This window comes from Acomys russatus, chromosome 26 (genome assembly GCF_903995435.1).
Source record: "Acomys russatus chromosome 26, mAcoRus1.1, whole genome shotgun sequence".
In the NCBI taxonomy this organism is placed as follows: Eukaryota; Metazoa; Chordata; class Mammalia; order Rodentia; family Muridae; genus Acomys; species Acomys russatus.
The window spans coordinates 50532385-50545733 of NC_067162.1; the positions used below are offsets into that span (position 1 = coordinate 50532385).

At 51.2% G+C, this 13349-nt stretch overlaps 1 protein-coding gene across 1 annotated transcript in view; it reads left to right on the top strand.

Annotated features, from left to right (window-relative positions):
- Window positions 1-6516: 6516 nt before the first annotated feature.
- The window catches only part of Kcnk1 (potassium two pore domain channel subfamily K member 1), a 33102-nt gene continuing 26269 nt past the window's right edge, over window positions 6517-13349 (top strand). The window contains exons 1-2 of the mRNA XM_051169256.1: window positions 6517-6672; window positions 6793-7200. Of these exons, the coding sequence (XP_051025213.1) occupies window positions 6846-7200 (355 nt within the window). The 5' untranslated portion in view covers window positions 6517-6672; window positions 6793-6845. The remainder of the gene's footprint in view (window positions 6673-6792; window positions 7201-13349) is intronic.

The window sequence follows — 13349 nt, forward strand, 5'->3', positions numbered from 1 at the left end:
CGCGCTAAGGATTGAACCCAGGGTCTTGGGCATGCTGGGGAAATACCCTTCCACTGAACTAAGCCCCCAGCCGCTTTCCCAGTCTTTCCGTGAGACCCTCATGAGAGCTCTTCGGCCAAGGAGAAGAGACCCAGAGACAAATCTCATCTGACAAGGTGGGCTGGCCAGGGCCACACAAATGGCTTCTCATGGGTGCTCTGCCAGTTCAAGGTCAGAAGTAGCAGTGACTATGGGAGATTTCCTGGAGGAGGCAGGTGCTGGGCTGAGGATGGGCGGAGACAGAGAAGTATTCATACCAGGCAGAGATATGTCCCTCAAAGAAAGGAGACAGTGGGCATGTGTGACCCTTCTGTAGATGTAGAAAGACTTTGCAAGTGACAGGAGAGTCCATAGCCAAAGCGGTCAGGAGAGCAGATTCCGTAAGGATTTTTCGAGCATCTTGGTGTTAGCTAGGCCTCCGCACCCCTCTGTTGTATCCTGCCATTCTGCTCCCCAGTGAACGCCCTCATCTCCTTGCCGCCTTCCTCTCTTCCTTAAGGCCTTTCTTTCAGAAGACAGTCCTTCTATAGGCACCCAGACTTAAATGCACCCCAAATTAAACACACACGCATCTATGTACTCTTTAAAAATTTTAGGCGTGACTTTATTTCCCATAAGCTCACAGATTTTACTCAACAAATGTAAATGCCCCTGCACTGGGTGTCATTAACAAATGGTCTCTTTCTTTGACATTAAAAGACGTCCCAGCGCAACGGACCAGTGGAGCACTTAGAACCCCGGGTTCTGTGTAACTCTCCGCTCTGAAGTCAGGCCTGCGGGCAGAGGGGTTAAGGCTGCCAGGATAGGTGAACAGCAACGGCAGAGGGCTGGAGTGCAGGAGAGTTGCTTCTCTGCCGGGCCAGAGAGTTGAGCAGTGACTCATTTGCAGGAGAAGTCCTCCCCAGACGTCAAAATCTAAGAACCTACAAGACAACGCAAGGCCGGGGCCGGGGGGGGGGGGGGGGCCGCCGCGGGGATGAGGAACGAAAGGGGCACATTTTGACAGTGGGGCCCACATGTAAAAGAGAGCAGACAGGGTTTGCCTTTTGGGATTGCCTTTGGCTCGGGTAGTGTAACGTTTTTCCAGTCCTGGCCATTTGCCTTCAAATGTCACCGGTTTGTCTTACTTCCCAGCTGTATAAACTCCCTTTGTGCATACGCACTGCATTTTCACTGCCCATTACTCAGGTGATCGGCGGTGGCGTCCCCACTGATTCCGCTTTCTGGTTGTCATGAACAGAGCAGCCGTGAGCAGCCATCTGTCTAGTAGGAGACAAGGACTCTTTTATAGTTTAAATGCAGTGAAAATTGCTTTTTTTTTTTTTTTTTTTTTTTTGGAACGGAAATCCTGTTTCCACTTTTAGGATATAATTTATGTGTGGTGGCATTCGTGCAAGTGGAGGGTACATGTGACAACTTTGTAAATATTTACACATGTGTACCTACCACTCAAACTGAGGTAGAAAGTACTGTGCCCACCCCCTCCCCAGGAAGTTCCCCAGGCCTTATCAGTTCTGACGTAATGATACCTTTGTGTGTTTTGTAGCTCCTGGGGCATTTCCAAATTAATTTCTATGTCTCTTCAAGTGCCTCCATAATTTCGAAGCCTTTCTTTACTTTCTTGCTAATGTTTATTTTAGGCATCCTGGGGCTGTGGGTAGTGTTTTTTTAAAAATAATTAATTTATATGACTTTTATGTACATTGGTCTTTTGTCTACAGGTATGTCTGTGTGAGGGCGTCAGATCCCCTGGAACTGGGTGCTGGGGATTGAACCCAGGTCCTCTGGAAAAGCAGCCAATGCTCTCAACTGCTGCGCCATGTCTCCAGCCCCGTGGGTGCTGCCTTTATGTGGTCTATGTGAACCCGTTTCCCACCGTCCCCACTGGCTTTGTTTGAAGTATTTACCTGAGCCACTTGCCCAGTTTTCTCTGCATGGTCTGACTTCTGACATTGAATCCTGGTAATTGTTTATCTGCTCTGGATTCTACATTAAGTCATTTTCCCCCAGGAGTGATGACCTACACCTGGAGTGTCAGCACTGGAGAGGTGGAGGCAGAGGGACCCTGAGTTCAAGGCCAGGCTGGGCTAGTTCCGCCGCCAAGCCTGGAGCTTAAGTGCAGACACTCCGCATCCACCCCCCCACCCCCCGCCCTCGTCCCCCCTTATTCCTACCTAGTGTGTTTCCCACTTTCTCATCTGCATTTCCTGCTTTCAAAGTGTGATGACCTGAGCTCTTCCAGACACATCACGAGCCCCGCGCCCCTGTGGACAGTCTTATCCTGCACTCCTGGTTTTCTCTCTAGGTAAGCGACAAGGGAAAGAGAATGCCTTCTTGTTACATTGACCAATGCAAATGACATTGTGTGTGTGTGTGTGTGCTTGTGCTCCTGTGTGTGCTCCTGTGTGTATACTCCTTTGTGTGTGTGTACGTGTGCTTGTGTGCGTGCATGTTTGCACTCCTGTGTGTGTACTCCTTTGTATATGTGGGTGTGCTCCCATGTGTGTGCATGCTCCTGTGTGTGTGTATGTGTTCTTGTGTATGTGTGTGCTCCCATGTGTGTGTGCTCCCATGTGTCTGTGCGTGTGTATGCGCTCCTTTGTGTGTGTGCATGTGTGTGCTCCTGTGTGTGTGGGTGTGTTTGCACGTGCACACTCCTGTGTGTACTCCTGTTTTGTGTCTGTGTGCTGGTGTGTGTGTGTGCTTGGTTACTTTCTGCTGATCCCAGCACCAGGTGATAACGCTCTTCAGTCTGAACAATATTATTCAGCTTTCCTTGAATAACAAAAATCTCTCAACTTCATTGATCCAAAATGTCTCTTTTTAAATGTCCTTTGGACAGGTGGGGTGGATCAGTGGGTAAAGACGCTTGCTGCCAAGCCCGATGACCTGAGTTGAATCCCCAGAACCCATGTGTGGAGATAGAACCGACTTCCCAAAATGCTCTCTGTCCTCCACGTGTGTGCACCCTGTGTGGAGCTCATGTCTCCGCCTCTGTTCTGTGCCTTCTGTCCTCAAGGAGCATAATCCTGGACTGCTGACGGCCACCGCCTGAGAAGAGGCCTAAAAGGAATTAACAAGCAAGCGGGTTTTAAAATGGGAATTAATGAACCAAGGAAACATTGGACTTGCTTCTCTTGAGTATTTGTCATAGTGATCACAGTGAGTGACAGAAGGGGAAAAAAGCCCTGTGTGCATGCGTGTACACATGTGTGTTCCTGTACATATATGTTTGCATGTATGTGTGTGCGCACTCATGTGTGGGTATATGCGTGCGCATGCTCATGTACATGTGTGTGCTCATGTGTAGGTGTGCGTGTGTATGCATGTGTGTGGGTGTGCATTTGCCCGCTTACATATGAAGGACAAACAGGCCAAGCTCACGTGTCCTTTTTTAGGTGCTCATCACCTTGTCTTTTGAAGCAGGGTCTCTCACAGGGCTGGAACTCACACCAAGTGGGTTGCGTTGGCTGGCCAGTGGGCACCAGGTATCTGCCTGTCTCCACCTCCCCAGCACTGGGTTACACGCACATAACACCCACTTAAAAATTGGTGTCTAATGATGACGTTAAAGCCCAGATGCATCTTGTTCTAGGTGTTTATTAGACAGAAACAAGTCAACACAAGACTCAGCGACCTAAGACAACAGGCCTGCATGTCAGGCAGAGCTCCAGCAGGAGGCTTTTCTGGCCCAGGGGCCACGTGCAGATATGAGTCTCTGGATGCCGGGTCTGGAAGATTGGGGAGAAACCACACTCCTCTTTTGGGTCTCACTGAAGCAGTCAGGAGGTTGGGCTCAAATAGACTGCCACCTGGAACACAAACATGTGGCCTTCCTACCACGGGTCAGGGCTCCCTGACTGGACGGACAGGGGCTGCAGGGGTCAAGGCAAGCAGCTGAAGTTTCTATGTCCCCAGCCTTAGAAGTCACCCAGTGTCTGCTCTAACGAAGTCCGCCAGATGGAACAGTCTCAAGTCACCCCGGCTCACACACAGGAGACCCTACTCTGCCTTTTAGTGAGAGGAGTGTGAGAACGTGCAAACGCCCGTTAAGGCTCCCACCTGCTGCATGTATATTTGTGTGCGTGATGACACTACCGTGCGTGGACAGCAGTTTCACTAGCATCTCACAGCACCCACGGCACTGAGAGAGTTGTGTGGTGTGGGAGAAGAAAGAAGTACACCCTGCTGAGGCGCTAGAGAGGAGGACAGGGAGGAGTGAGAGGAGGAGGAGGACAGGGAGGAGTGAGAGGAGGAGGAGGACAGGGAGGAGTGAGAGGAGGAGGACAGGGAGGAGTGAGAGGAGGAGGACAGGGAGGAGTGAGAGGAGGACAGGGAGGAGTGAGAGGAGGAGGACAGGGAGGAGTGAGAGGAGGAGGAGGACAGGGAGGAGTGAGAGGAGGAGGAGGACAGGGAGGAGTGAGAGGAGGAGGACAGGGAGGAGTGAGAGGATGCAGCGGCAGGGAACAGAGAGGAAGGGAGCACTCTGAAGGCAGGAGGACTCTGATGATGCTCTCCAGGAAGACGCAACCCCGGAACAAAGAGGACCAGCAACATGGCAGGTGAGCTTAGATAACTGTCTCACAGGACAGTGTGTGATAAGAAAAAGGATGGGCACCGAAGGGGACTCAGGTCCTTAGAGAGCTGAGCAATGGCTGACGGTAAGTGTCCCAGAGACCACACACACAAGGTGGTGGGTTACTGGCTCCCCCTGGAAAATAAGATGTGCTTGTCCTTGAGAGAGGGGAAGAAGGCAAGAGATGGATGACCAAAGAGGGTGACATAGAGGGATCTCCGAGGAAGAACGGTGAGGTTATTCATTTAGATTAAAAACACAGTGATCTGTCTCCCACTTTCCATGAAAATACATGATTTCTAAGAACTTCTCCTAAGTAGGCAGACGGGGAATTTTTCTAAGTATTTGGATCAACTCAGTTTTACTTTAACGCTTTTTCCGACTGGCATTATCTGCCTTAGATGAGAGGTTGACGCCGACTCTCTCCTCCACTTTCCCACAGACAGCTGCCAGAGGCAGTTCTGCTCCCACATGTCAGCCCTCTTTGCAGATACAATTCTATTATACAACACGACACAAATGTTTTGCATATCTGAGATTCCATGCAGCTTTGCTTATGCCTCCACAGTCTTCAAATTCATCTTCAAAGAGTAGCTGTCATCCTGGCTCAGCCCAAGGGCTCACCTCCTAGCCTGACATCACGAGCCCCATCCCTGGACCTCACAGTAGAAAACGACAGCAGCAGCAACAACAACAGTTTTAAAGGTTTTCTGTCACTACTAAGATATGACAGCTTACTTAGTCACTCCCTATTTGTGTGTCCGTGAATGTGTATGTATGTGTTCCTATGTGCCTGTGGAGGTCAGAGGTCAGCGTCAGGTGTTCTCATCAATCCCCTCCATGAACCCGAGCTAGCAAAGCTAGCTGACTAGCAAGCCCCGGGGACCCCTCGCTCAATCGTGCTGGGGTTACAACATTTGGTCAGGGATCCAAGCCCTCTACCACTCAGCTATCTTCCCTGCTCCCATCCCCATATTCGGGAGCCTATGAACACCCCTGATTCTTCATGTGTGGGGTGGCAGGGGGAAGGGAATAGTCCCCCTAGGCTCCTAGGGGGTGGTGCCATTAGGAGGTGTGGCCTTGCTGGAAGAAATGCATCACTGGGGTTGGGCTTTGAGGTTTTAAAGTACTCAAGCCTGGCCACTCTCGTGCACTCTCTCTGTCTCTCTCTTTCTGTCTCTCTCCCTCCCTCTTTCTCTCTCTCTCTCTCCCCCTGCTGCTTGCCCACTCGTGGCTGTGCCTCCATGCTCCCTGCTGTGACGAGATGGCCTACACCTCTGAACTGTAAGCCAGCCCCAGTAAAATGTTTTCCTTTATAATAAGGGTGGCTGTGGACATGGCGTCTCTTCACAGCAATAAAAGCCTGACTAAGGCGGTAGGCACAATGGACGACGTGACGTACACGGATAAGATACAGACATGGCGAGTCTTGTGTACATGACTGATTACCTTTCTGTAGGAAGTGTCAGAGTCCGGTGACACCCACCCACCCGCCGGCCTGTGACCCCTGAAGGCACACACCTGCACGCACACCTATGCAGAAATGTGCTCATTTTCACAGTCTCATCCACCATACTTCCAGTTCTGTCCCCTGGCCATGAAGTCCCTGAAATCGGGGGTATTGTTTAAGCTGAAATCCAGCCTAAACTCCAGTGTTTTAAAGTATGAGACCTCTCCTTCACCCTCGGACTCTTTCTGTTCCAGGGGGAATTTGGGGTCGGAAGAGTTTTCAAGTTGCTTTTGTAATGTTTTCAATAGTCCGTGCAGCAAATGGCTCAGCTATCCAGTCAATAAGATAGAGGAAGACAGTATCTATCTGTGTCTTTGTAGTAACCAGGATAGGGATTAGGGTGAACAAGGGCTGTTGCTCAGAAGTGAGACACACACACACACACACACACACACACACACACACACACACACACACACACACTCACCCACTCACCCTCAGGCCTGCTGACTGCACTGGGGAAGGGAAGAGGGAGCCAGGCAGCCTCGGGTGGCCCTGCCCAGGGTCTGGCGCCACTAAACCTGCACTTTCCGGTTTAGGAAGCCAGGTAGGGGGCGCGGGCAGGCAGCAGCTCCCGCCAAGTGGGTGCCAGCTCTCCCGGCAACTCCCCGCTACCTGAGCCGGCAACCACGTCACCGCCACATCATCCGGCCTCTTCTATTTGCAGGGAACCAGGAAAGGGAGCGGCGGCGGGAGGCGCGGAGCGCGGGCGCCGGGAAGATGCTGCAGTCCCTGGCCGGCAGCTCGTGCGTGCGCCTGGTGGAGCGGCACCGCTCGGCCTGGTGCTTCGGCTTCCTGGTGCTGGGCTACCTGCTCTACCTGGTGTTCGGCGCCGTGGTCTTCTCGTCCGTGGAGCTGCCTTACGAGGACCTGCTGCGCCAGGAGCTGCGCAAGCTGAAGCGGCGCTTCCTGGAGGAGCACGAGTGTCTGTCGGAGACGCAGCTGGAGCAGTTCCTGGGCCGCGTGCTGGAGGCCAGCAATTATGGAGTGTCGGTGCTCAGCAACGCCTCTGGGAATTGGAACTGGGACTTCACCTCGGCGCTCTTCTTCGCCAGCACGGTGCTCTCCACCACAGGTAGGGCGGCTGCTGCCACCTCACTCTGTCCCTGGTGTGCCCGGGAGGTTGGGGCGGGAGGGGGGAGGCAGGGGTGCCTGGATGCATCCTGCCCTGGCTCAAAGACAGTGGCAGCAGCCTGCGAGGTGACCTCTGAGCGCGACTTGGGTGTTGCAGCTGTAACTCTAAGGAGTGGTCCCTAACACCTGGACCTAGCTGCTGCAGGGGCCTCCTTCTCTGATCCGTACTTGTGCGGACCCTGAGCTGATGAGAGAGTGGGTGCCCGACTTTCTGTCCTGGCAACTGAACAGCAAGGCTAGTATCCGGTGCTCAAGGAGTGTCCCACTTCTCCCCCTGGCCCCATCCCAGCGACCCCAGGCCGAGGAATCTCGTAATGACACTTGGATGGGTCACCTTCATGGCTGTGACCCTACTGTAGACCCGTTTCAGCATCTTTGGATCTGTTTTGGGGACAGTGGTGACATCACTCTGCTCTCTGCAGGTGACCTCTGAGCAGACAGGCCTATGTAGGCTTCAGAGTAGGAGAAAGGGTGGGTGTGGGGAAAGAGTCTCACTTAGGTGGGGCTGCCTGAATTAGCAGTTATTTCAACTTCAGGTGTGTTCGGCTCCCCACCTACTTTGAGGCTCCACCTTCTGCAGGAGGCTTAGAAGTCCAGCCAGATATACATGCCCCGGGGTGCACCCGGTTAGGCTAGATGAAGAAAGGCCGGGTTTTGTCAGCGGTGGCCAGCCATGCGGTGCAGGCCAAGAGGACATAAATAGGTGCGTGGAGAGCCAGAGGGACTCTCAAAGAGCCTCAGGCCTACCCCTTCTTCTTCTGCCTGAGATTCAATCTTTGAAATGGTCCCTTTTGGCAGGCACAAGGTCACACAGTGCCCAGGGACACTCTGGAATCTGGGCCTCCTGAGTTCTTGCCAGGAACAGAGTGTTGTGCCCCCCACCGCCACCCCCACCCCCTTCACAAGTGACTCACCGCTGCCTGGGTTACTTCAGCCCTTGCTTGACCCTCCTGTGTCGCTCAGGCTATAGCCCTTCCCATCCTCCCTTTGGGCTGCAGCCAGTAAATTATTTTACTAATTACCCAATAATGAGTAAACACAGTCTCCGGCCAGATCAAGCAAATTCATTGTTCAGAAACCTGGGGGTGAGTTACTGAACTTGGAACAGACAGGAGGGGAGTTCTAGGCTGCACACTGTAGTGTTTAAAAAAAAAAAAAAAAACTGTGTTAAACGGATGCCCAAACGAGACAAACCTGTTGGCTCACTTTCCAGAGGAAAGTCTGCTCCGCCCCTGCTGCCCACAGTCCAGGTTTTATCTCAACATTTGCCCAGTTACCTTCCTCAGATCAGTCAGGCCCTTCGGACTCTTATTTGTGCCAGAGGGTCAGTCCCTCCCTCCTCTCCATAGACACGAAGAGTTGCAAAAAGTTCACAGCCGCCTCCCAATAGCGGGGTGAGCAGCTTGAGAGTGGAGGCTGACAGGGCAGGAGTAAGAAGTGCCCTGAGGAAAATAATGTATGCTTCTCCTGGGTGGGGTTTGCAGGCAGTGCGGAAGTTCTTGTGTACTCACGGTGTCCTGTGTGCTCTGAGTTATGCATCAACTCTGCTCTTCTGGGAAGGAGTTGTCTATCTCATGTGAGCGCAGTCCCTATGATTAACCACACCTGGGACAGTTGTGGGGGAGGGGAGGAGCTTGGTTATTGGTATTCGACTTGCATTTGTCATTCCTGAGCAAGAAGGCCTGGACTGTGGTGGTGTGGAACAAGGGTTCATTTAAAAAAGGAGAGCAAGGGGCGCTTTGGGGTAAGCCAGACAAAGGAGGGGACTCTCTCGGTTTGTAAAACCAGCTGATGGGCGAGATGACGCTTATGAACAAAATACTGTGGGTCAAAGCCCCTCCTCTCTGGGTTTTGAGCCATCGTAGGGCACATTTGATAGCCCTTACGGTTCCCAAACTGGTTTTGTGGCAGAAACGCAGACGGTACTAAGACTAAAGATGGTGGGTTTCGTTGCTTAAAAAAACAAAACAAAACAAAACAAAGCTGCTTTCTGGGAGCGAAGCATGACCTCAGAGGCACCTCAGCCACCCCTCTCTCAGGCAGGAGTCAGTCACGTGCTTTTTAACTGTAAACTCTTCAGTCAGTTGAGGGTGGTCGTTAGTTGATTGTCAGCTAATCAGTTCAGTTCTTTCCTGGCTTGTCTGGCTACATGCAGCTATCTTTCTGCTGGCCTTGGCTGTGTATAGCTGGCACAGGGGAAACTGAGGCAGGCGGATTGCTGTGGTTTTGAGGCTAGTCTGGATTAGGTGCTAAAACCCTGCTTCCCCAGTAAACCCAAATAAGGGCAGAACCCACAAAGATGCCCTTGCTGGTGGCTGTCATCATAGCACAGGCTAACAAGTGCCTTTTCAGTGTCTGTTGGGCCCCACGGTACTGGCTTCCATAGATGGAAGGAAGTGGGTGAAATATTATTCCTGGTGCTGAGGATTGCCGAGTCCTCACTGGTCTGCACTCACACTCTGCCTGTGCCTATTCTCTGAAGCTAAGCAGGGTGGGGCCTGGCTGGTACCTGGATGGGCGGCTTCAGTAACCACAGGACATAGCGCTATCCTTAGTGAACATGTGAATCTGGTTTTCTCTGCCCTGGTAGACAAGATGGTTGCTTCTCCCCACTGCCAGGCTCTTGGCTGAGATGCCAGGCAAGGAGAGGCATGAACACTTATTTCCAGTCCACATAAGTGGCATGGCAGCCTCCGGGCATGCACATGGACATCTCCGCCTTCTCTATATGGAGTGGGCTCTCCTGGAGTGAGGAGGGCAGAGGCCAACTCTGGGAGAAGAGCCAGGACAACAGAGCAATAACCTTCATCTCTGCTCTCCCCACGAGTGTGGAGGAGCAACCTCTTGACTCGAGTGAGACTTCACGACAGCACCTCACAGTTGTGTGAGAACCGGCAAAGGCTTCACTGGTGCCAGGCATTCTTGAGGGGTGGGGGGCACACAAGGGAAAGAGACCACAGCACCCAGGCAACTCCTATACAAGGAAGTCACGTTTGGGTCCTTGGAGAGTACGAGACAATTCTGCCAGCATCTTCAGTAGCCATGCCATTCACTCTTAACTCCCTCCTTCCCTCCCTCCCTCCCTCCCTCCCTCCCTCCCCCTGTTTTGTCATCGTTGTTTTGTTATGTTGTACTGAGGGTCTGAAACTCCAGGCCTCACACTTGTGAGGAAGGTACCAAATCATATCCTCAGATCTTTTTTGCACTGTTTTTTTTTTTTTGTTTTTTTTTTTTTTGTTTTTTTTTTTTATGGAATCTCACTGGAGTTCTCAGGCTGTTTCTGCAGTCTGGGCCAGGCAGGCTTTGAACTTGAAGATCTACTTGTGTCACCCTCTTGAGTAGCTGGGGTGAAGGCCTGTGCCTCCGGGCTTAGCTGCCATCTATGCTGAGGAGCAGTGCGAGCTGTGGGTGGACTGGGGGATTGCTTTCTCTTTCGCTCCTGCAGGCACGGCTACGGCTGTCTGGGAAAGGTAGCCTTTGCATCCAGATGCCGTCCGAGCTGTCTCTACTTTTTGTTACTTCAGCAATGTGTAGTCCACATGACAGAGTCTGGTCTGCCATCTGCAGATTAGGGCCTTTTCCTGCTTGTGAAGAAGCACCTCACAGGGAATCTAAAGCCAGGAAAGCCAGGTGCAGTGGCTCACACCTGTGTTCCCAGCATTAGAGAAGTGGAGGCAGGGGCATTGTTGAGAGTCCATAGCCAGCATGGACTATGGAGTGAGACTCTGTCACAAAAACAAAACAAAACAAAACAAAGCAAAGAAACAACTCCCCAAACCAATCAAACAAACAAAAACAAAAACAGAAGAAAACAAGTGTCCAAGGAAGAATTGTTTAGCTGTTTTGAGTGTTTAGATACTGGGGTTTGAGTTAGTCAGGGCCGCAACTGCCTGAGCACCAGTGATTTAAAAAAAAAAAAAAAAAAGGAGTGGGAATAGGTGACAAGGGGAGCAGTCTGATCCTTAGTTTTAAAACAGTTGTCGATGGGGAAACGCGTCATCACCCTCAGCCAGTGTTCCTGAGATGTCTAGGACAGACGATAAACATCAGCGCCGGCACGCAGCTGCACCCACAGCTTTATGAGGCCTGACGCATGGTCTCCGTATTTTCAAACAACTGGGGGAAAAATAGCCAACGGAAAAATACTCTGAACACAATAAAAGTTGTCAACAATCTGTCTTCCCGGTGTGTGAGACATCTATCGACCCCAGCCACACCTGTTACTTCCCAGTTTCTTGTGGCCCCTGTCTGGAGGAGTTGGACGGTTGTCATGGAAACCACAGAGCCACACACCCTAAATCAGCTCCTGCCTAAAGTCTTTACAAAGCAAGTTCCGGACACCTGTGAGGAGTGCTCTGCAAGGAGCTCTGAGCCTCTGCCACTGCCCTTGCCTTGAGACAGCTTAGCATCGCTCCTCATACCTCCTGGGGCTTGTGTGCTGGATGCCACCTCTAAGACAGTGATACCCAGCAAGCCTCCGGGAAAACCAATGGTTATTGCAGGACGAAGTCACGAATACTCAGGCAGATCTATGACAGACCCCCCACTCCTTCTGGAGGGCAGCAATGCCACGCTTCACACTGGGACTGTTTATCAAAGTGAGTGCAGACCATTGTGCAGCATGCTGGTCCATCGATCAGGAGCACAAGGCTAGCCTCAGCGACATGAGACGTTGTCTCAACAAAATCAGACCAAGTCAAAGCATGGTAAATATGTATTATATTTATATGTAGTTGTATATGTAATTATATATTTTATTATATATAAGTATATATAATTATATACATATATAAAGTATATATTTACACATAAATATATAATAATATAATATAATATAATATGTATTCTATCTTGAAGAGGAATGAAAACAAAAAAACCAACAAGAAAGTATCAGCCAGTGTGGCGCTGTAACCACTGCTTTCGTGGAGGAAAAGTGGAAACTCTGGTTTCTCTGGAGAACCTGTTGGTCTTTCTTTCTTTAGGCTTATTTTAAATTATGTGTACATATACGATTGTATCTGTGTATAATTATGTGCACATGAGTGCAGGCATCGTCAGAGGCCAGAAGAGGGTGTTAGAGTTTCTGGAGCAAGAGCGGGCGTTGTAGGTGGCTGTGACCCTTCTGTTTGGCGCTGGTGCTGGGAACCGAACCTGAATCCTTTGCAAGAACAGTACAGGCTCTTAACCGCTGAGTCATGTCGCCAGCCCTGGTCTCAGTTTTCATCTACGGAGTGTGGTTTTGTGGGCCCATGTAGACTGAAGTGGGAAGACACAAACACAGGCAAACTTAAGAGACAGGCGGCAGAAAGACAGACAGATCACAACCCACAAAACTGAAGTGAAATTCTAAGGACTGTGCCAGGCTGTGAACATACCTTCTCACCGCACAGAGGTGGGGATTGAACCCCAGCAGGCTGAGTCCCCGGCTGAGCTCACAGCCATTGCTGACCCGGCTTTCACTGATGAGAGACCGAGCTATCTTACCTGTTGGCTGCAGAAGGTTGTTTCCGGCCTCTCTGTGTCTCCCACAAGCTCCCATGCTCAAGTCCTAGTGGTGAAGCCTCCAGCAGGGCCTGAGTTAGAGATGGGACTGGAAAGAGTGGAAAATGAGGACCCAGCCAGAAAGTGGCCCCCTGCCAGCCAGGGAGCCCTCAAAAGAAACTCACCTGACAATACCTTGATGTGGACTTCAGACCTTTAGGGCTGCGAGGAAGTAGAACAGTAAATTTGTTTTAGTCTGTGGTCTTGTGCTATAACAGGCCTAGCAGAGAAGCGGGGGTGGGGGGGGTCTTTTGTACTTCTTTCTTTAGCGAGAGGGGTGGATGTGGAGGAAGGTCACACACAGGAGCAGAAGAAACAGGAGTTGCCAGGGTGTGGGACTCACACCTGTAATCCTGGTAAAGCAAAGCAAATCAGCGGATTTCTAAGTCTTCACTCTTGTAAGCCTTACGAACTGTACTCAAACAGGACGTTACTCCTACAGAGCCAGATATAGACACTAATGCTCCCGAGCCAAAACCCACTCTTTAGTGAGCTCCCGTTTAAGAACAGTAGGCAACGGGGTGGGGGTGGGGCGGCTCTTGCTGTGCA